Here is a 22043-nt window from a genome sequence, read left to right on the forward strand (position 1 = left end):
AAGGCTCTACATAAATGCAAATTATTGTTGTTGTGTAGGTTATTTGGATTTTCCAGGTCTGTGATTGATATTTCATTAAATTACTGACAATCAAATTAAACTGAAAAATTTTAAGCTACTTTTCTCAGGAAGCTTTTTCTCCCCCAGAGCTAAAAACCAATATTTAAGTTGGTTTTAATGGAAATTTTATAAAGTGAAGTAGGAGAGTTCAGTGAAGCGTATAATCTCCCTCACTACAAAAAAAATCATATTCCCTTGACTAATATCTCACTTGCGACATGCATGATTTCACAGTCATTCAACTGCAATATATTACCTACATGCTTAGAATGCTGCCAAGTAAAAAAAAAAAATTCTGGTCATTAAGTCTATTAACAAAAATTTTAATTCTGTAACACTTAATACTCTTGTACAACAATACACTATTGGTATGATACTGTCAGATACCAACTAAGGAACTCACTAAGGCATACTGATCAAAGAGAATTAAGGCTATTCCATTACACTGCTATGCTAATTTTATTGTGACACATAGATCATTTGCACTGATTATTAATAAGGAAATGCATATTTATTTAAAAACAACAGTGTGGATAATGGGGCCACAATGAATGGTGCGATCTCTGAATAACTCTTTGAACCGCTTGGCTAATTGTGACCAGAATGATTTGCTTGTGTGGAGGGCAAATTTGGTTTTAAGAGAAATTGGTTGGGTCGAATGGCCTGTTTCCATATTGCAACTTCTTAGTATTTCTATGTGTAACTGTGGGGTGAATTTCTAAGGGTCACCACAGTGTCGTGGCACTGTGGGGCGGCACAGTGGCGCAGTGGTTAGCACCGCAGCCTCACAGCTCCAGCGACCCGGGTTCAATTCTGGGTACTGCCTGTGTGGAGTTTGCAAGTTCTCCCTGTGTCTGCGTGGGTTTCCTCCGGGTGCTCCGGTTTCCTCCCACATGCCAAAGACTTGCAGGTTGATAGGTTAATTGTTCATTAGCAATTGCCCCTAGTACAGGTAGGTGGTAGGGAAATATAGGGACAGGTGGGGATGTGGTAGGAATATGGAATTAGTGTAGGATTAGTATAAATGGGTGGTTGATGGTCGGCACAGACTTGGTGGGCCGAAGGGCCTGTTTCAGTGCTGTATCTCTAAACTAAAAAACTAAACTAAACTAAACTAAACCACAACTTTAGTGGGAGAGCTGCTGAAACCCTGGGAAAATGGCGTAACTGTTATTGATGACTCTATTCCGCTGTTTCGGTGGCTCTTCTGCCAAACCTACACTGGAGGAGTGAGGGAAACCCCCCTGCCCCCACCCACCATTCCTCCAATGTAGAAATTTACCCTCAGTATCGTCGTGGGCCTTTATGTCAAAGGGTTCGGTTCATCTCAGCTCTAGAGGACCATTGTGGAAAACGGTTACAATTCAGCAATTTTACACACAGAGGACAAAGTGCAGGAAATCAATAATGAGACACTGGTGCTGATAAAGATGTTAGTCAGAGGCTGGGGTTAAGGCACATCATTGGGAAAGGGCAGGTGGAATTTTACCTTGACTGCACTGAGACTGCTCGATTTGTCTTTTCAACATTATTTTCCCTACATTACTGCAGTGACTGCACTTTAACCATATTTCATTGGTTGTGAATCACTTTGAGATGTTCTGAGTTTGTGGAAAGAACTATATTAGGCATCAACCATGGCTCAGTGATTGAACTCTCACCTTGGAGTCAGAAGGTTATGTCTGTAAACCCCAATCCATAGACTTGAGCATATAATGTAGGTTGACCTCCAGTGGAGCACTGAGGAAGCACTGCACTTTTCCTCGGGAGCCGGTCCCGCACAATCCGAGCCGCCTCTTGGAAATGCCCTCTGTGCCATTCCACACAGCGCAGCGAGGTTTCCTGTAAGGGCTGTTCCTGCACACTCCTCACTTCCTCACCCTCGTCAGCCAGCCGGACGCACCGTGGTGGTCTGTGTTGCCATCTGGCGGCTAGGGGAAACCCCAGTGGAGGTCCCTCTACCCGGGAGTCCTCCCCCTTTACATTGAGGACCTGGGGTGGAGGCTGCTGCTCAGGGCAGTCCCGTGCAACAAACTTTTAGGCTGGTTTCACGGACTCCCTGGCTGCCTGTAATTTCTGCAGCCTGGATGAGTCATTGTTCCATGTATTTATGGAGTGTGCGAGGTTGCAGCCCTTGCTCGAGTATTTAAAGGGACTGCTCCTCAAGTTTTGGTTGCACTTCAGCCACATGCTCCTGATCTTTGGGCACCTGGTGCGGAGGGGCGTGGGCCGGGAGGAGGATCTCCTCGCCGGTCTGCTCCTGGGCCTGGCCAAGGTGGCAATTCACAGGTCCAGGCTGTGGGCCGTCAGGGGTGGGGGGGTCTGTCCACCCTGATTGCCTGCCCCTCTTCCGTGGTTACAGTCGCACCCGGGTGTCCCTGGAGAAGGAGCATGTGGTGTCCGCCGATACGCTTGAGGCCTTCCGCGGCCGGTGGGCATTCCAGGGACTAGAGTGCATCACTGATGCCAAGAATGGCATTTTAATTTGATTTTTGTTTTATTTATTTGATTTTAATAAAGTTATTTTATAAAATGTATATTGGGGGGAGGGGGGATCTGAGGAATAAAGGCCCCCTGACATGAAATACATAAAAGGGGCCTGGAGTATAAAGGCCACCTTAAAAAAAAAAACAGGGTTAGATACAGAGTAAAGCTCCCTCTACACTGTCCCCCATCAAACACTCCCAGGGCAGGTACAGCACGGGGTTAGGTACAGAGTAAAGCTCCCTCTACACTGTCCCCCATCAAACACTCCCAGGACAGGTACAGCACGGGGTTAGATACAGAGTAAAGCTCCCTCTACACTGTCCCCCATCAAACACTCCCAGGGCAGGTACAGCACGGGGTTAGGTACAGAGTAAAGCTCCCTCTACACTGTCCCCCATCAAACACTCCCAGGACAGGTACAGCACTGGGATTGACTGGGCAATTTGGCAAGCACTTAAAAAAAAGAAAAAAAACGAAAAAAAAAACGGGGTTAGATACAGAGTAAAGCTCCCTCTACACTGTCCCCATCAAACACTCCCAGGACAGGGACAGCACGGGGTTAGATACAGAGTAAAGCTCCCTCTACACTGTCCCGTCAAAGCAAAGGGAGAGCATTGGAATAGTCAGACAGTCTGAAGGTAGGACAGATGTGGGTTTCAGCAGCAGTGACATATGACATAGGCAGTCTTGGTGACAGAGGAGAGGTGGGTGTCAGACTATCAGAAAAAAAAAATGGGATTGGCTAAAAAGGAAAAAAAACGAACAAAAAAAGCACTGCACTTTTGGAGGTGCTGTCTTTCTGATGAGATGTTACCTATCTGCCCTCTCAGGTAGACGTAAAAGCTTTCACAACTCTATTTGGAAAAAAGCAGGTGAGTTCTCCTGGTGTCTTTGCCAAAATTTGTCCCTCAATCAACAACCAAAACAAATGATCTGGTCATTTATTAAATTGGTGTTTGTGGGAACTTGCTGCATGCAAATTGGCCGCAGTGTTTCCTGCATTACAACAGTGATCACACTTTCAGAGTACTTTATTGGTTGTGAAGCACTCTGGGAAGTTCTAAGATTCTGAAAGGTGCTATACAAATGCAAGTCTATCTTTTCGTATATATCAATGTAAATTATTTTTCCTTCTATTTATCAAGATGGACAGACTTGCATTTATATAGTGACTTTCAAGAGCTTAGGACATCTGAAAGTGCCTCACAGCCAAGGAAGTATATTTGAATTATAGCCACTGTTGTAATGTAGGAAACATGGCAGCCAATCGGTGCACAGCAAGCTCCCACAAACAGGAATGAGATCATGACTAGTTAAACTGACTTTGGGATGTTGGTTGAGAGTTAAGTATGTGCCAGGACACCAGGGAAAAATCCCCTGCTCTCCTTCAAAGTAGTGCCATAGGATGCTTTATGCCCCCTGAAAGGCCAGACAGGGCCTTGGTCTAGCCTCTCACCTGAAAACCAACACCTCCGACAGTGCAGCACTCCCTCAGTACTGCTTTGGAGTGTCAGCCTAAATTTGTAGCACTGATGCGCATCACCTGATGAACCAACTTTATTCAGTGGCCTGCAGCGTGGTACCAGAAGGTTAAAGTAATAAGAATGAAGAATAATGCTCCAGGATATATCCTTACCTGTCTCCCTTTCCAGCAAGGGAAACCTTTTCGAAGTGCATATGGAACTTCTGGCCTTTTGTGCCTTCGATTTTCCAAGTGCAGTTTAAGTTGTTGCTGTAGTTTGCAGGATAATTGGGTGACAATACTCTACCTATGGTAGCATTAGATATAGCTCCACCGCAGGGTGCTAAAGAAAGAGAGGGAGCAAGAGAGAAAAACAACTGTATATTAGATGAGAAGACTATTATCTGTCACATAAACAGTGAATGAGATTTTTTACCCCTAGTTTTTTCCTCTCCCCTTCCAAATGTTCTGATTTCAGCTATGAAGAGAGACTGGATAGGCTAGGGTTATTTTCCTTAGAACAGAGAAGGCTGAGGGGGGGACCTGATTGAGGTATACAAAATTATGAGGGGCATAGATAGGGTAGATAGGAAGAAACTTTTTCCCTTAGTGGAGGTGTCAATAACCGGGGGGCATAGATTTAAGGTAAGGGGCAGGAGGTCTGGAGAGGATTTGAGGAAAGGTTTTTTCACCCAGAGGGTGGTTGGAATCTGGAACACACTGCCTGAAGAGGTGATAGAGGCAGGAACCCTCACAACATTTAAGAAGTATTTAGATGAGCACTTGAAATGCCACAGCATACAAGGCTACGGGCCAAGTGCGGGAAAATGGGATTAGATTGGACGGATGCTGGATGGCTGGCATGGACACGGTGGGCCGAAGGGCCTGTTTCTGTGTTGTACAACTCTACGACTCTATGTCTGCGAGGGCTGCAGTTCCACAGTTGGAAGAAGCACCTAAGCATCCATTTATTAAGTCTGAGCGTTGCAGGCTATTTAACCGTGAAGAGCATCACAGCCAAGTCTGAGCCTGCTCTCACACAACACCACAGGCACAGGGCAATTTACAATGTTGTAAAACGGGTGAAAGTTGACAGTCCATTGGAGTCATTGGAAACAAAAATGGAGAGAGAATTAAAATGGGCTGCAGATTCACTATTGCCCATTTCACATGATGGTGCAAAGTTAAAATTATCCCCCTCACGCCACCCCCCCATTCTTACTAAGACTGCATAGCAATCAAGAAGAGGAATTGTTATCCCTTCCATAACCCAGTGGCACTGAAGCCAAAGGTACCTCCCATTGTTGTACCTTGGTTGAGTACAACTAACTTGGCATAGACTATTGAATTGAATGAGGGACATTCCTGGTCTCAAATAACACAACAGGCAGTGCCTTTATCCATTGGGTCATAGGGGAAGCCAATAAAGCACCCTGCTCAGGTGGTACAGAAATGGAATGCCCTCAAATGGGGTACTTCATAACATATTGAACACACAAATCTATGTGAACAGATTTAATGGAGTTCCCCCTTAAAAGAAGACAACAGAACAACAGATAATTTTCTACCTACGCTCTACAGTGTCTTGCCAAGAATGTCTATTGTGTTATTCTATTGTAACTCCTCAGAGAGATAGTTCATCATGTATTTTTAAACTGCAGTAGGAGTTGCAGCTATCAAATAGGCTCATTTTAATTTTCAGTAGTAGCAGTAACTGGGTGTTAGCGGATCAGTTCACCATTATTCATTCTGTCTGACTATTCTTACAATTGGCTTCAGTGTAATGCCACCATTGAAACTTAAAATCAGCCCTTTTATTTTTAAAAGGATCTCCACAGCACGGCATTCTGAAAAAATTAAAATTGTCATAGTTTGTAGGAGATATTAATATTTTTAAATGTGTTTTCCTCTACTCATGCTCTCAGAACTTGGATGAAGGGTCACACACCTGAAACGTTAACTCTGCTTCTCTCTCCACAGACGCTGCCAGACCTGCTGAGTATTTCCAGCACTTTCTGTTTTTATTTCAGATTTCCAGCATCTGCAGTATTTTGCTTTTATTTTAGGAAGGAAACTGTGTTTGGCCTCAATGTTCTTTATTGAGACTGGGAAATAAAGCCAGCATTTCCACTCCTGTGCTATCCAGAGATACTTCCTGCAGAGTGTATGTCTGTGTGTGTTGTGTGTGTGTGTGTTGTGTGTGTGTGTGTTGTGTGTGTGTGTGTTGTGTGTGTGTTGTGTGTGTGTGTGTTGTGTGTGTGTGTGTTGTGTGTGTGTGTGTTGTGTGTGTGTGTGTTGTGTGTGTGTGTGTTGTGTGTGTGTTGTGTGTGTGTGTGTTGTGTGTGTGTTGTGTGTGTGTGTGTTGTGTGTGTGTGTGTTGTGTGTGTGTGTGTTGTGTGTGTGTTGTGTGTGTGTGTGTTGTGTGTGTGTGTGTTGTGTGTGTGTGTGTTGTGTGTGTGTGTGTTGTGTGTGTGTTGTGTGTGTGTGTGTTGTGTGTGTGTGTGTTGTGTGTGTGTTGTGTGTGTGTGTGTTGTGTGTGTGTGTGTTGTGTGTGTGTGTGTTGTGTGTGTGTTGTGTGTGTGTGTGTTGTGTGTGTGTGTGTTGTGTGTGTGTGTGTTGTGTGTGTGTTGTGTGTGTGTTGTGTGTGTGTGTGTTGTGTGTGTGTTGTGTGTGTGTGTGTTGTGTGTGTGTGTGTTGTGTGTGTGTTGTGTGTGTGTGTGTTGTGTGTGTTGTGTGTGTGTTGTGTGTGTGTTGTGTGTGTGTGTGTTGTGTGTGTGTGTGTTGTGTGTGTGTTGTGTGTGTGTGTGTTGTGTGTGTGTTGTGTGTGTGTGTGTTGTGTGTGTGTGTGTTGTGTGTGTGTGTGTTGTGTGTGTGCTGGATGTTGCAGCACCAGGAATTGGATTGCTTGTGATGCCCTTCTTTATGATAAAATAGTCAGTCAGCATTCATTCACACGGAGAAAGGTCACTTAGATGCAGTGACCTTTCATAGAATCATAGAATGATTCAGTACAGAAGGAGGCAATTTGGCCCATCGTGCCTGTGCTAGCTCTTTGAAATAGCTACCCAGATCTTTCCCCATAGCCCTGAAAGCTTTCCCCCTTCAAGCATTTATCCTATTCGCTTTTAAAAGTTATTATTAAATCTGTTTCCACCACTCTTTCAGGTAGTGCATACCAGATGGTAATAACTCACAGCGTAAATTTTTTTCCACATGTCACCTCTGATTGTTTTGCCAATTGCCTTAAATCTGTGTCTTCTGATTGCTTCCCCTTCTGCAACTGGATTTATTTACTCTATCAAAACCCCTCATGATTTTGCATGCAGCTATCAACTGTCACTTAACCTCTGCTCTAAGCGGAACAACCCCAATTTCTCTAGTCTCTTTGGGAGAAGCAAGTTGGCTAAGAAACTGATTCGTTCCACGTAAAGATTCATGACTGTAAGTCATGTGAATTTTCATTATGAGAAACATGGAAAGAGAAAATTTAATAGGGAAGGAAAAGGTGTTTCACAGCATTGCATGTCTGGGGAGGTAAAATGGAGAGGTAGGGAATCTTTATTAAGGAAAGGGAAGAGAAATGAATGGAGAAGTATGTAAAGGAATTAGTTTCATCCCGAGGTAGGTTTTTACCGAGACAGCTTGGCTCCTTGGCACTCCAGTGTGGCTTGGATGCATTCATACAGGTCAATATTTGCAGTCCCTGCAGCTGGTAACCAGGGTTACAACGGAAGTGTGCAGTGCCATCAGCATGCAGATCCAGCACGGACACATCTCCATAGTCTGGCCTCCGGGGAAAGTTGCAGCTCAGCATGTATACTGCAAAAAACAGAGCCATACTGAAACCTTTCATCCATACTCAATTAGCCCTTGGTGCTTATTAATATGAATAGCATTAGCTACACTGCATTGAGAAAAGGATGCAACATGTTGACATACAGATAGTGAACAAACATCAACTGTGAAATGGAGGTTGCCAGGAAAATTATAGAAATGTCTTTGTAGGTTTAATAGGCACAAAAAAGTGAAAACTATACAACACAGCACAGTCTAAACAGAGAGTCTGTGGTAAAATTATAGACTGAATTCAAGCAATGCTTCGGCTGCAGAACCTCAAGATTTGTTGCGCTCAATGGTGAGAGGTTAGGTAGCTCAATTGTTGAAAGCCAAATGGAACAACATATTCCTGGGTTTAAATCCTGATAGTGTTTACACAGCCTTTCATCATTCTAAGCGGGATAAACTGAGGGCCCTGTCTTTGGCCATTGGCAGAAAGTGGAGAGGGCCAGACCTAAGCAATGTAGCTGGCTGCATTGCAATAATCGTTGGTGTTTGCTACTGAGAATGGGGGATTAGCTTTGTACTACCTTTATTTGATGGAGACTGACCTATCCTAACTCACACCAAGTCGCATTCACTCATCATCCCTGTGCTCGCTGACCGACATTGACTCGCAGTAGAGCAGTGCACTGCTTTTAAAAGTCTCATCCTTGTTTTCAAATCCCTCCTTGGCCTCATCTCTCCCGAACTATGTAATCCTCTTCAGCCCTACAACCCCCCCTTCTCTGAGAAATCTGCACTCCTCCAATTCTGGTCTCTTCCACCAATGGTAACCATGCCTTCAGCTCTAAGCTCTGAAATTCCCTTCCTAAACCTCTCCGCCTCTCTACCTCGCTTTCCTCCTTTAAGACTCTCCTTAAAATCTACCTCTTTGACCAAACTATTGACCATCTGACCTAATATCTCCTTATGTGGCTTGGGTGTCAAATTTTGTTTTATTATGCTCCTGTGAAGCACCTTGGCACAATTTACTCCATGAAAGGTGCTATATAATTTAAGTTGTTGTTGTTGACCATCACGGGTCATCTCTGTAATTGGTCTCAGATACTAATCTGCTCAATATAAGCATAATTCTGACTTAATCTTGCAGAGAGGCAATCCGTTCATATTCAGTCTCACCAAATAAAAGTCTTGACCCAAATAGAGAGAATTTTGGCAAATTTGCCTATTCATTTCTCACAACTCAAATGATGTTTACCAATCTTCTCATTTAAGACCAGACAGAAATCTGTCATGTCAACCAGACCTGGCCAAACCCAGTGGAATTCTTCAGGTGAAAAGAAAACTGGGAAGACCGGAAAGTGGATAGATTCAGTGGTGAAAATACAGAATTTCTTAGAGCTGTGTTTAACTTTTAAAACTTAGCTGGGCTGGTGAAAAAAAAACCGTTTCCAACACTCTCCAGAATTGCTGTTTTTGAGTCAGATATTTGATTAATTTCAATTTGGCATGAGTATTGCACTCCCATCCCCTGTGAACCAGCTCATTTCACAGCGCCCTTAACAGTCCGACAGTGAGGAAATCTTCATATCCTGTATGCGGGTGCATCTCAAAGACACACTCAGACCATTGGTCGACAGCTGAGGCGTAGAGCCATCGATGTCAGGAATGGTGGCGGTGGGAGGCGGGGGGGCATGAAGATTGTTCCGGATTGTGCCAGCAAGGCCCGTCCCGATCTTGATGGCGGCAGCAAGGCCTCGTGTCAGCCCCCCCCGCCGCCGCTCGGTGATGAGACCCTCATTACAGTATGCAGATGGGCACTAACCATTCATTAACGTGCGGCCGCTGCGATTCAGACAGCATTGACACGTCTTCTGATCCCCGTCCAGGAAAACGAGGCGCGACTCCTGTGGAGAGGAGGGGAGGAGGTACTTTTCTCAGTGTGATGGGGGGGGGGGGGGATATCAGGGTCAAATTCTTTGGATTGGTTGGGAGAATGGTGGGAAGGGGTTGGGGGTTATAATTTATGAACTTTGTGGGTTGGGGGGGGGAAGGTCAAGTAGTCAAGGTATGTATTTTGTGCGGGGGGGGTGAGTGGACAAGAAATTAAATGTAAGGCTATTGTGGGGGTGCGAGAGGGGTGGAAAGATTTTAAAAATTATTTTTAAGACTTTTAAATGCAATTTACCTTTAAGATTTGAAATGGTCATTTGGGGCTCTAAACCCTTTAAAAATGGCGCTGGTGCCTGTGCAGTGGCGCTGGATGTCATTACCAGGGACGGCTCACATGACCACATCATTACGGGGGGACGGCCGACCCGGGCATGCTAATGAGCTGTTACATTTGGGATCACGGCGGCTCCGTGATATACAGCCCGCTGATTTTGGCAGCGGGCCTAGAGAATGCAGCTCTCGGAGACAGCTTCAGGACTGCATCGGAGTTCTTGGGGTAGAGATTTCCGTAGGTCTGTTCTCAAGCCTGAAACAGTTGCCAGGCACACAGAGGCCTAAGCAGGAAGCCCAAGGACAGGCCGAGGTTGGGCATCATTATAAGAGCAAGCTGTCGCTTCTGCCGTGCCTCCGTAGACAGCTTACCCATTTTACAAAGATCAATGCTTGGCATTTTGCCTTGCAGGCTGGCAGCGACCCCTGGGAGTGCTGTGAAGCTGGGAGGAGCAAACCTGGCTTCACATCAAAGCTAGAGAAAAAAACACCTTCTTTGGTGGAGGCCATCTGCTAGGCTGCATCCATGCCTGAAAAACCTGAGCTAGACAGTTTCCCCAGAGGGGTTCTAAAACATGCAATAGGCCCTTAATTAGCATATGAAAAGGGGCCTGTTTTAGGTGGCCAACTCAGATGCCTGAAAAATAAACTGACCCAATATTTGGTTGGACATCTTTCAGATGTTCTTTGGGCTCAGCACGTTGGTCTCATAAATTGGCCACCATTAAATGGGTGTAATAAAGTCCAGTTTCTACCCAGTTATTTCCACTACTGGTGCCACTATATCATTTTGGCTGCCATAATCAACAATCCAAATAGTCTTTTGATAAAATCCTGTATCGCTGCATGGGGACAAAATATCAATCCTATAGTTAAATTAAAATAATTCTGTAACTAGTTTCTGAAAAAATATTAATGTGAGAGATTTTAACTCATTCAATACCCATCCACTTGCACAAGAGTTAAAATTGGGCTCATTGACTCTGCATTGGGATTAAGCTTGCATCAAAAATTCTCTATATTAAGCAGTGACAGACTGAAACGAGATAGTGTAATTTATAATGGGATTGGATGTGTGCTCAGCCATGTACAATGCCCCAAGCAGTCTTGTACATTCAGTCAGCCAGAAGTTTTGAAGATTCATTGTTAAGATTCCCGTAAAAATGAGTAATTTGAATTTACAGCTTTAATGTGGATCAGTAGATTACCATTGTAAAAGTTAGTGCTTGCCGTAAAACTAAAATAAGACCCAAAAGGTTGGAATAATATTCCACTTTTAATTCCGGAATGTTATGTAATGACCAGCCAATAATTTTTTTTATTCTTTCGTCGGATGTGGGCAGCGCTGACAAGGCCAGCATTTGTTGCTCATCCCTAGTTGCCCTTGAGAAGGTGGTGGTGAGCCGCCTTCTTGAATCGCCCCAGTCCATGTGGGGTAGGTACACCTACAGTGCTGTTAGGAAGGGACTTCCAGGTTTTTGACCCAGCGACAGTGAAGTAACGGCAATATAGTTCCAAGTCAGGATAGTATGTGACTTGGAGGGCAAATTGCAGGTGGTGGTGTTCCGATGCGTCTGCTTCCCTTGTCCTTGCAGGTGGTGCTTCTAGGGGTTTCAATATCTGAGGAGTCGCGAATGGTACTGAACATTATGTAATCATCCTCCCATGCTCTTGGGAGACAAGACCTAAGTTGGTAACTAATTGATCATCATTGAAAACTAACCTATCACTTCATCTGGTAACAGGTTTAAACAATAAATGCAGAGATATATAGCGAATAAGGAACAGAGAGGTCAAGATCCAAGACTCTCCTAATCGGGAGGTGCAGGTTGCAAAGTGAGCCATGAAAATGAGGATTTGGCAATTTTTGGATTGTTTACCTTGACCACAGAATACTTTCCTCCCCACTCCCAATTTCACCTCATCCTCCATTGTTTTCCAAAAGGCATGATTCTCACTGGGTTTAGGTCCACAGGTGCTGGTATATCTTTAACACAAAGAATTACATAGAATATACAGCACCGAAACAGGTCATTCAGACCAACTGGTCTTGGACCAGTGTTTATACTCCACTTGAGTATAAAATCAGTGACAATAATTTTGTGTTAACTATCATGATGTCTTCCAAAGTGAATACAGCAAAAGGAAAATGAGCCATTTTGTCTTGTAGAGAACAGCAAATGTGATGGGGCAATCAAAGGAAAATTCAACATTTTATAGAATAATTGAGCTTTCATAATTTAAAAAAGGACACTGATTTTTTTTTGGAAAAGATGATGCTGTACTCAATAAGATGGATGTAACTGATTGAACTGATCACAGTGCACAGTCACTGTCAGTGAGAATCAATTCATATTGGAAAGCAGAAATGATAACTCTCTAATCCAATTTGTCTGCAAATCCATAGCTCTGGCCTAAGGCAGGTAATATGAAAATGACTAATTTGAATTTATCCAGGGCTGTCAATGCTTTTGTTTTCAAATGTCCTTTTGAATTTCTTAGAAAATCTGTAACTAAGCAATAATGTGTGTGTATATCCTCCAATTAGATATTGAGAAGACCGTTGTCTTTGGTCTTTGGTCTCCGCCACAAACTCTGTTCCCTGGCCACCAATTCGATCCCTTGCCCTGGCAACTGTCTGGGGCAGAACCAGACTGTTTGCAATCTTGGTGTCGTATTTGACCCTGAGATGAGCTTCCGACAACATATCTGCACCATCTCTAAGACCGTCTACTTCCTCCTCCGTAACTTCTCCTGACTCTGCCCCCGCTTATTTGTTGATGAAACCCTCATTCATAAATCCTCTGCCTCTAGACTTGACTATTCCAATGCACTTCTGGCTGGACTCCCATATTCTACCCTCTGTAAACCTGACACCACCCTATATTCTGCTTCCCATGTCTTAACTCGCACCAAGTTCCATTCACCCATCACCCCTGTGCTCACTGACCCACATTGGCTCCCGGTTGAATAACGTCTCAATTTTAAAATTCTCATCTTTGTTTTCATTTCCTTCATGGCCTCGCCCCTCCCTGTCTCTGTACTCTCCTCCAGCCCTACAATCCTTCAAGATACTGCAATCCTCCAATTCTTACGCATCCCTGATTTTCATCCCTCCATCTTTGGTGGTTGTGCCTTTAGCTGCCTGGGCCCTAAGCTCTAGAGTTCCTTCTTTAAACTTCTCCATCATTATTTCCTTCTTTAAAATGTTCCTTAAAACCTACCTCTTTGACCAGGCCTTTGGTCATCTGCTCTAATATCACGTAATATAGCTCAGTGTCAAATTTTGTTTGAAAACACTCCTGTGAGGTGCCTTGGGACATTTTACTGCATTAAAAGTGCTACATAAATGCAAGCTGATGTGTGTGTTATCCAAACTGAGGACAGGATTAGAAGGTTGGGACTAAAGAGTGTATTGATTGTTTAGTTCATAAGTGGTACTAGTTGGTACCCCTTTAGTGGAATTAACTATACTGACAAAGGAGATGGAGGTCCTTGGCAGACTAAAAAGCTCAAAAAAACTCTCCAAGGATGGGTGATATTAAGAGAGGGTATTAAGAAGGCTAAGGGAGGAAATTTGAGAGGCATATTGCCAGTCATTATGAGGGAATGAAATGAGCACAGGGGATGTACCAATAGATTGGAAATTGGACAACATGCTATCCATTGTCAAAGAGGGAGATAAACAAACTGAGGCAATGTAAGACCGATGAGATTTGCATCAGTATTGTGTACAATAATGGAATTAATTGTCAGATATACACTGAGGGTCCACCTGTATAATTATAACCGATAAATAATGACCAATGTGGAGCCAGAAGGGGAAGATACTGACTGGCCAACCTCTGTTACTTTTTGAGGAAGTGGCATGTCAAGTAGACTGTGGAGAACCCAACAACATGGTGTGACTTGACTTCCAAAATGTTGTGCACAAGACTACTTCTTAAGCATAAAAATAGTGTGAATTTAGGGATAAATTTAAATTGGTTGAAGAGTAGGAAGTAGTGGGTTCATGTTAGAGGGTGTAGGCAAGTACTGAGTGTGGAGCCGGAACCCCATCTGTTTCTAATTTTACATTAATGGTTTGGATCAATGGAAATTTGTAGATGATCCCAGAACGGGATTGCAAAATAAGTTAGAAAAAACATGTAAGTGAGCAGATAAATGGCAGATGAAAATTAATATGTACAAATATAAAGTGCTACACATGAGAAGAAGGAGTGGGTGACATTGCTACACCAGGAATGGTTTTGGAATAGCTATGGAAAAAGTTGAAAGAGATTCAGGAATTTCAGTATACTTGATGCTCAACTTGCCAATCACTGTGGAGCAGTAATGAATGATGTGATAGAATATTGAAGCATATCGCTAAAACAATGGAGTACAATTCAGAGAAAGTCATGTTCAGTGCTTTGGTCAGATGATATCTTGAGTACTGTGTCTAGTTCTGGTCACCAAGACAAAAGGGAAAATGGAACTCTACCTTGACTTATGTCCTAAAGTTGTGGCAAGTTGTTGCGCAATATCTTTATGGGCTTGATAAAGCACAGCTACCTGGACTACACTTCCTCACACCCCACTTCCTGCAAGGAATCAATTTCATTCTCCCAGTTTCTCCGTCTCCATCACATCTGTTTGGACAATACAACCTTCCATACTAGTGCTTCCAATATGTCTTACTTTTTCCTCAACTGAAGATTCCTCACTACTGGGTTAACAGGGCCCTCGACCGTGCCCGAACTATTTCACGCACTTCTGTTCTTACCTCTTCCCCTCCCTCCCAGAACCATGACAGGGTTCCCCTTGTCCTCACCTACCACCCCGCCAGTCTCCATATTAAACGGATCATCCTCCACCATTTCTGCCACCTCCAGGGTGATGCCACCACCAAACACATCTTCCTCTCCCCTCCCCTTTCAGCATTCTGAAGGGACCGTTCCCTCTTCGACATGCTGGTCCACTCCTCAATCATCCCCAACACCTCCCCCTTTCCTACGACATCTTTCCATGCAAGTGCAGGAGATGCAACACTTGCGCTTTTACCTCCTCCCTTCCCACCGTTCAAGGCTCCAAACACTCCTTCCAAGTGAAACAGCGATTTACTTGTAGTTCTTTCAATTTATTATACTGTATTCACAGCTCACAATGTGGTCTTCTCTACATTGGGGAGACTAAACACAGACTGGGTGATCACTTCGCAGAACACCTCCGTTCAGTCCGCATGCATGATGCCGAGCTTCCTATCATTTGTTATTTCAATTACCCACCTTGCTCACATTCTGACCTTTCAATCCTCGGCCTGCTACAGTGTTCCAATGAAGCTCAACATAAACTCAAGGAACAGCACCTCATCTTTTGACTGTGCACTTTACAGCCTTCTGGACTCAACATAGAGTTCAATAATTTTAGATCATTTTTTTATAATTTCATGTTTTTTTTGCTGGTTTGTCCCCCCATCTTGTTTCATTCTTAATCCCTTTTCTTGGTGTTTGGATGGCTGCTATTTGGCCATTTACATAGCATATTCACTTGGCTCTGCACCATGAAGCCGTTTGACATTTAATTTCCTCTTCCCTCCACCCTATCACACACCTTCCCTTTTGTTGTTCTTCCCCCTCCCCCCTTTCGCTTTCTTAAAACCTATTACATTCCTAGCTTTTGCCAGTTTCGATGAAAGGTCATCGACCTGAAACGTTAACTGTTTATCTTTCCACAGATGCTGCCAGCCCTGCTGAGTATTTCCAGCATTTTCTGTTTTTTCCCCCAGATTTCCAGCATCCGCAGTATTCGGCTTTTGTATTGAAATAATATTTCTTTGTACATCCAGAAATAGCAGAAAAACAAAATTTGTAACCAACTTCGTCAACAGGATAATTTCCCCTTCATTCCCATATTAGGTCCGAAAGACCAAAGATTCAAATTAAAATAATTGAGTTGAAAGATTGATTAGCTTATGTAGCAAAACAATTCACCTTTGAAAATGAGAACCTTATTAGTTTTATTTTATTAGAGATACAGCACTGAAACAGGCCCTTCGGCCCACCGAGTCTGTGCCGACCATTTATACTAACCCTACAGTAATCCCATATTCCCTACCACCTACCTACACTAGGTGCAATTTACAATGGCCAATTTACCTCTCAACCTGCAAGTCTTTGGCTGTGGGAGGAAACCAGAGCACCTGGCGAAAACCCACACAGTCACAGGGAGAACTTGCAAACTCCACACAGGCAGTGCCCAGAATCGAACCCAGCTCCCTGGAGCTGTGAGGCTGCGGTGCTAACCACTGCGCCACTGTGCCGCCTTAATTTCTTGACTTTCCAGAGAATGGACCCTGGACATCCATTACAGGACATCATGGTGCTTTTCACATAAGCTACTGCTTTGGCCAACATATTCCTTGTTCCCAGTTTCTACAACTGCATGATTATTGCTTACCTTGATAATGAAGTTGAAATGTCCCAATACCTCCATATTGGAATGAGCGGAATTGCACTGAAATAGTATTGGTTGGGCTTCGGATCACCTGGCCTTCAACTAGAAGCATTTGGTTGGCTAAAACTATCCAGCGGTCCTCTTCCAATCCACGGATAGCGAGCTGCTCCCCTTCAGAGAGGTTCAGAGTCTTAACCTGAAATGAAGGAGAACACTAAAGCTCAGCAACTGTGTGCGAGAAGCAATTATTTTGTTTCTAGATGTATCCTTCTGCGGCTCGGAAACCACAGAGATAAAACTTATAACAAGATTACCAGACCTTATTTTTTTTTTTAGCTGAACTTGAATCGAGAGCCATTTCATGCATTTCATTTGTCTTACTCTGTATCTTTTTTGAAAGTTGCATATTAGTTCTGCTAATAGCTTAGTGGCTGCAATAAATGTTATGTCTGCTCAAGGATATTCTTAGCTTCAGCATTATTGCTCTCTCTTGTAAGTGGACTCCTTATCCCTTATGATCAGGAATTTACCTTTACTGCCTAATACCTAGTCAGACAATAGCATGAGCTGGAGGTCACAACAATACAAAACACTGTGTGGTGTGAATTGGACACTGTAATCTTGCATGTGCATCCATGTATGTTTCTCCTGTCCACCAGAAGGTTGACTGATGAATATTCTAGTGAGAGGAGGCACATTATAGTTTACCTATACTTATGAGAAGAGTAACAAATTTTAAATTATCTTGCAATGTTCATCATCAATTGGACATAACTCAGCTGTTAGCAGACAATGACACTCCCGAACCAATAATTTCTCTAAAACTGGTCAACTAAGATTAAGCAGGGACCCTTCACTCCGGGGGCTTGATTTTCAATTTGGAGTCAGGAACCCGATGCCCAGATAATTTTTGGGTGCTGGCCCTGTGCCACAGCTGCATCTCTCATGTGACGCCATCTTTAAATGTAAATGCCTTTATTGGGGAAGGAGGTGATCTGGGCGCCCAATTAGTGGCGTCGAGTGTTACCAGGAGGCGGGAGCTGCCTGCAGAGCATGAGTGGCAAAGGCAGATGGCAGCCATGATGGGGCCTGCCGCTGCCTTGCAGAAGAGAGCAGGCAGCCCCTTGGAGAGTCAGCAGCCTAACCGCACAGGAAAGTGGCCATGCGGCCAAATGAGAGGTAATGTTCACAATCCGCCGCAAAGATCTTCCAGGTCCTGAGATTGTTAACCTTACAAGAAAAGACTTCAACTTCTCCCAGGATTGAGCCCGACAGCTGTGCACTAACTTACACCAGAGTGCTTGAGTTCGCCAATTTGCTGATTGAAAATTGCATTCTCACCCTTCCCAGCCCGTTAACAAGCTCCTCAAGAAGCTCAACAGGCTGGTAATTGGAGGTGGGCAGGTTCCCAAATCCCTCAGCTCCACCTTCTCTTTGAATATTGAAGCCTGTCCTGGAGGCATCAATATTGAGAGACACCTTCCGGGAACGCGATCTTCGATTTGTGCCTGCATCCAAGCTCGCCTTCAAAATCTGTCTCCCTGTGTCTGATTTCCTTACCAAATTTCATCACACTCTCTGGGTGGAATTTTCTCAATTTGGTCCCTGTCGAAATGGCAGGACCATTAGCGGATCAGGAACCCATTGGATTCTACATCAGGCTTTGCTGTTGAGACACAGCATTAGCATCCCACTTCCAGGTTTCCCAACCAATCTAGGATGGCGGGAGAATGAAGCACTGGATCTGTCAAAGGAAGCATTTCTAATTAAAGGGACATGGGTTACAATGGCTCACCAGCTCATGGACTTCTGAGGTTGCAACAACTGCAGGAATGAAAAGGAGACCTGGGAGCTGCCCCATGAGTCTCTCCGTCTTACCTGGAGGTCCTGTTGTGGAAGATGAGGGGCTGCAGTGAGGGGATCTTTCCCAAGGATGGTAGGAAAACCTCTAAAAACAAGCAGGTGTGATTGAAGTGATAGAAAAAGTCAGCAGCAGAAGTGTGATCCCTCCAATCTGGAGAGAGGAGGATCCAGGACCTCATGGGGTGGGAAAGGTGAGTGACACAACACTTTCAGGTGCCCAGCTTCACTCTGACTTGCCCAGCATTCTCCTGCACACCACTCCTCAAAACAACACACCTTGCAGCTGCACTCATTCCTCCCTCTCCAGGCACCTCACATCCCCATCTGAACAGCCAACACTCACACTCACCCTAATCTTATTTCCTTCTCACACTCATGCCTCCACAAACGTTGTCCTTCCCTCCTATCTCACACAAGCCAATTCTAACATTTATAACTCTGCTTTCTCTCCTTGCAGAAGAGAACACACAAACTCGGGGAGAGGCATTGACCTGGTGGTGGGGGTGGGGGGCCTCCTTGTGCCAGGAGGCTGCAGACATCAGCAGCGACCCGGCGTGAAAACCTGACCCTCCTGAGGCACTGACACTCACACATGTTAAGAGCGCTGATCTTCTGCTTGTAGAACCTGTGTTTTGGGTCTCATCTCCTTTCATTGGGATCTCTGTGTCCATCCCCTCTGCCCTGTGGAACAGCATGTGGCTTAGGAGAAGGCAGCTGCTATTGCTCCTGCTGTTGCTGTCAGCGTTGATGTTGTTGCTTCTCTTGCTCTTCGTCGGAGATGCAAAGTGGAGCTGCATAAGCTGCTCCCAAGCTCCCAAGCAGGGGAGTACAGCTGAAGGTGAGTGAAGTGCAAGACAGGTAAAGTGACTTCAAAGAAATTGGCAATCACCTGAAAGCAGTTTTTGAGAAGGAGTGCTCCAAGCAGCAGTCTCTCACCTGGCTATGACTAGCGCTCTTCAGTTTCACTGAGCCAAGACTTCCCAGCCTATCAGTTTTACTGAAGAAGCACTCCCCGCTGTGAACTCGCTTCAGTGACCCTGGCGAGTTCCACACAGCTTGGGAAATAGGCCTGCTGCCTGTTAAATCCAGATTCTTTCGTTAAAACAGAACTTAATTGCCTCATAGGAAATTTGGTGAAACTCAGAAGGGGGCAGGATTATGTCAGGATCCTGACCTGGTGTCACTTGTAGGAGATTTAACTCTGTGCACATATCCAACCCCCCCCTCCCCTTGCCTGTAAAAATTCTGCCCTCTGTGTCTGACCTCTTTTCTTACCCAGACAGGAACCCAAAGCCTTGACTTCTGACCTTCATTCCCAGGGATTGGTCAGTTGAGCTTGTTACCACCCTCAAAGGAGAAGTTTCCTGCCAGCTCACTCCTGCTGAACTGATATAAATATCGTGTGAATGTTTATTGGAATCACTCTAACAAACCTTTATCGTTTCAAGTTGATGTGCTATGGGGGACCACTATTTATCCAACTGTTTTGTTGGGACCTAAACTCTTAAAAAACTGAATTGCAATCTGCATTGCCAAGTTGTACATTGTGGGCTTAAATAATACGTTGCCAGATCAATCCACACAAGCTAAACTAATTACTTACAGATAGACTATTGATAGTAAGCTGCTTCTTATAGTTTATTGGCACCCAAAGTCTTTCAGATGTAACAGGTCAATTTTCTCTTCTGTGGACCTGAACATGCATGGGAAATGTTTCTATGTTAGGCCATTTAAGTTTGCTCATGGAACTTTGAACATGCTTATTTAAAGCCTTTTGAAGGCTTCAATCACTGCAACGGCAATCAATAGAGATGATTGAGTGGAATTTAATGAGCAATTAACAATGCCATTGAGGTCTTTCGCACCTGCTAAAGCCCTGATAGTATTGAATTCAATGTTTCCTTTTCTTTGCCAATTTGCAGTTGAAACAACTTTGCCAGGTGTCTCCTGTTCTTCATTTTATAGCATTATAAAAGCACGATACTTCCATATTGATTTTAATGATTTATAAGTCCAAAATTGCTTTTCTGCCAGGAGTGGATTTTACTCCCAAAGAAAGAGACATTAGCGAGTGAATAATTGCACTGTTTGGAATACGCTTAATTATTCCCAACAGCAAGCAATCCTACATGGGGTCAATTAAGTTTGATGCAATCACTTTGAGTGGATACTTTGAAAAATTTAAATGATTTGCTGTTCAGCTGGATGTATTAATATACACTCCACTATTTAAACATTTCAGAATTAACAACAGCCTATATTTATATAGCAGCTTTAATGTAATAAAATGACCCAAAGCACTTCATAGGAGCATTACACAATAAGATGTGACACCGAGCCACATAAGAAGATATTCGGTCAGATGATCAACAGCTTGGTCAAAGAGGTAGGTTTCAAGGAGTGTCTTAAAGAAGGAGAGGAAGGTAGAGAGGTGGAGAGGTGTAGGGAGGGTATTCCAGAGTTTAAGGTCCAGGCAACTGATGGCTCGGTCACCAATGGTGGAGCGATTAAAATCAGGAATGCTTAAGAGATCAGATTTAGAGGAGTGCAGAGATTTCGGAGGGTCGTGGGACTGGAGGAGATTACAGAGATAGGGAGGGGGGAGGCCATGGAGGGATTTGAAAAAAACAGTTGAGAATTTTAAAATCAATATGCTGCTTGATTGGGAACCAATGTAGATTAGCGAGTACAGGGGTTGATAGGTGAATGGGACTTGGGGCTGAATTCAATGAGCACCTTTGGAGTGGGTATGGAGGGACAGCTGGGGAACAGCGACAGACGAGTCTGCCCTGAAATCCAACATTGTAAGGTTAGTTCCGGATTTAGTCAGTGGCGGGAAAGCAGCCAGGTGGCATTGCTGTCCAGAAGCGACGGGAGTGCAATTTAAATTGTAGAACAGTTAGTCTTAATACATTAGCATGTAATTGATCGTGATTCAATGGGGAGGTTTGGAATTAAATGGATGACGGGTGGCACTCAACGTGACTTCGGATCCCCGACTGCTGAAAGGTGAGGCCTCAGTGCCGTGATAGGTAGGCAGCTGTGAACAGCACATCCAAATCATTGATATATATTGTTAACAGCTGGGGCCCAAGCACTGATCCCTGCAGTACCCCACTAGTCAGAGCCTGCCAACATGAGAATGACTTGTTTATTCCTAGGGCTGGGTTTTACGTTGGGCAGACGGGAGTTGGCCACCTATGTAAAAGTCGGTGGCGAACCCGCTTCTGCCTGGCCCGGGGATCCATCCTGCGTTTTGTTTTGAGGCGGGACTTCCACCAGTTTGAGGGAGGAAGTCCGGCCTCATTGAGCTGCCAGCCACTCATCGGGCCAGCAACGCCACCGAGAGCGGTGGCCACTGCTGGCACTGCAGCCCAGCCAAGGTCACGGAGCCAGGAGTGCAGGTAAGTTAGGGTTGCCTCACCGGGGTAATTGGTCGGGCCTCAGTGAGGCAAGGATGGTCGTTTGGGGGGAAAGGGGGCGTCTTGGGTCCTAGGGGTGGTTGGGGAAGCGGGGGTGGCCCTCAATTGGGCATCCTGTGCCTGTTTGTCCGGGCACTCCCCCCCCATCCCCGGTGCGCTGAGAGGCCACCAGTTTCCACTGGGCGGCCTTTCACGTCTCCCGGATGTCCACTTGCCATGGGTAAAATCCCCGTGGAGGTGGGCGAAGGCCCTTAGTGGCTATTAAGTGGCCACTTCAGGGCTTTGATTGGCCTGGGGTGGGCGGTCTGTTT

The 22043-nt window shown here is 44.6% G+C and overlaps 1 protein-coding gene across 1 annotated transcript in view; it reads right to left on the reverse strand.

Annotated features, from left to right (window-relative positions):
• Positions 1 to 22043, reverse strand: part of LOC137382900 (seizure 6-like protein) — a 145080-nt gene that overhangs the window by 88708 nt on the left and 34329 nt on the right. The window contains exons 4-6 of the mRNA XM_068055478.1: positions 16451 to 16643; positions 7643 to 7828; positions 4184 to 4352 (exon numbers count right to left, since the gene is read on the reverse strand). Of these exons, the coding sequence (XP_067911579.1) occupies positions 4184 to 4352; positions 7643 to 7828; positions 16451 to 16643 (548 nt within the window). The remainder of the gene's footprint in view (positions 1 to 4183; positions 4353 to 7642; positions 7829 to 16450; positions 16644 to 22043) is intronic.

Source organism: Heterodontus francisci, chromosome 23, assembly GCF_036365525.1.
Source record: "Heterodontus francisci isolate sHetFra1 chromosome 23, sHetFra1.hap1, whole genome shotgun sequence".
NCBI lineage: Eukaryota > Metazoa > Chordata > Chondrichthyes > Heterodontiformes > Heterodontidae > Heterodontus > Heterodontus francisci.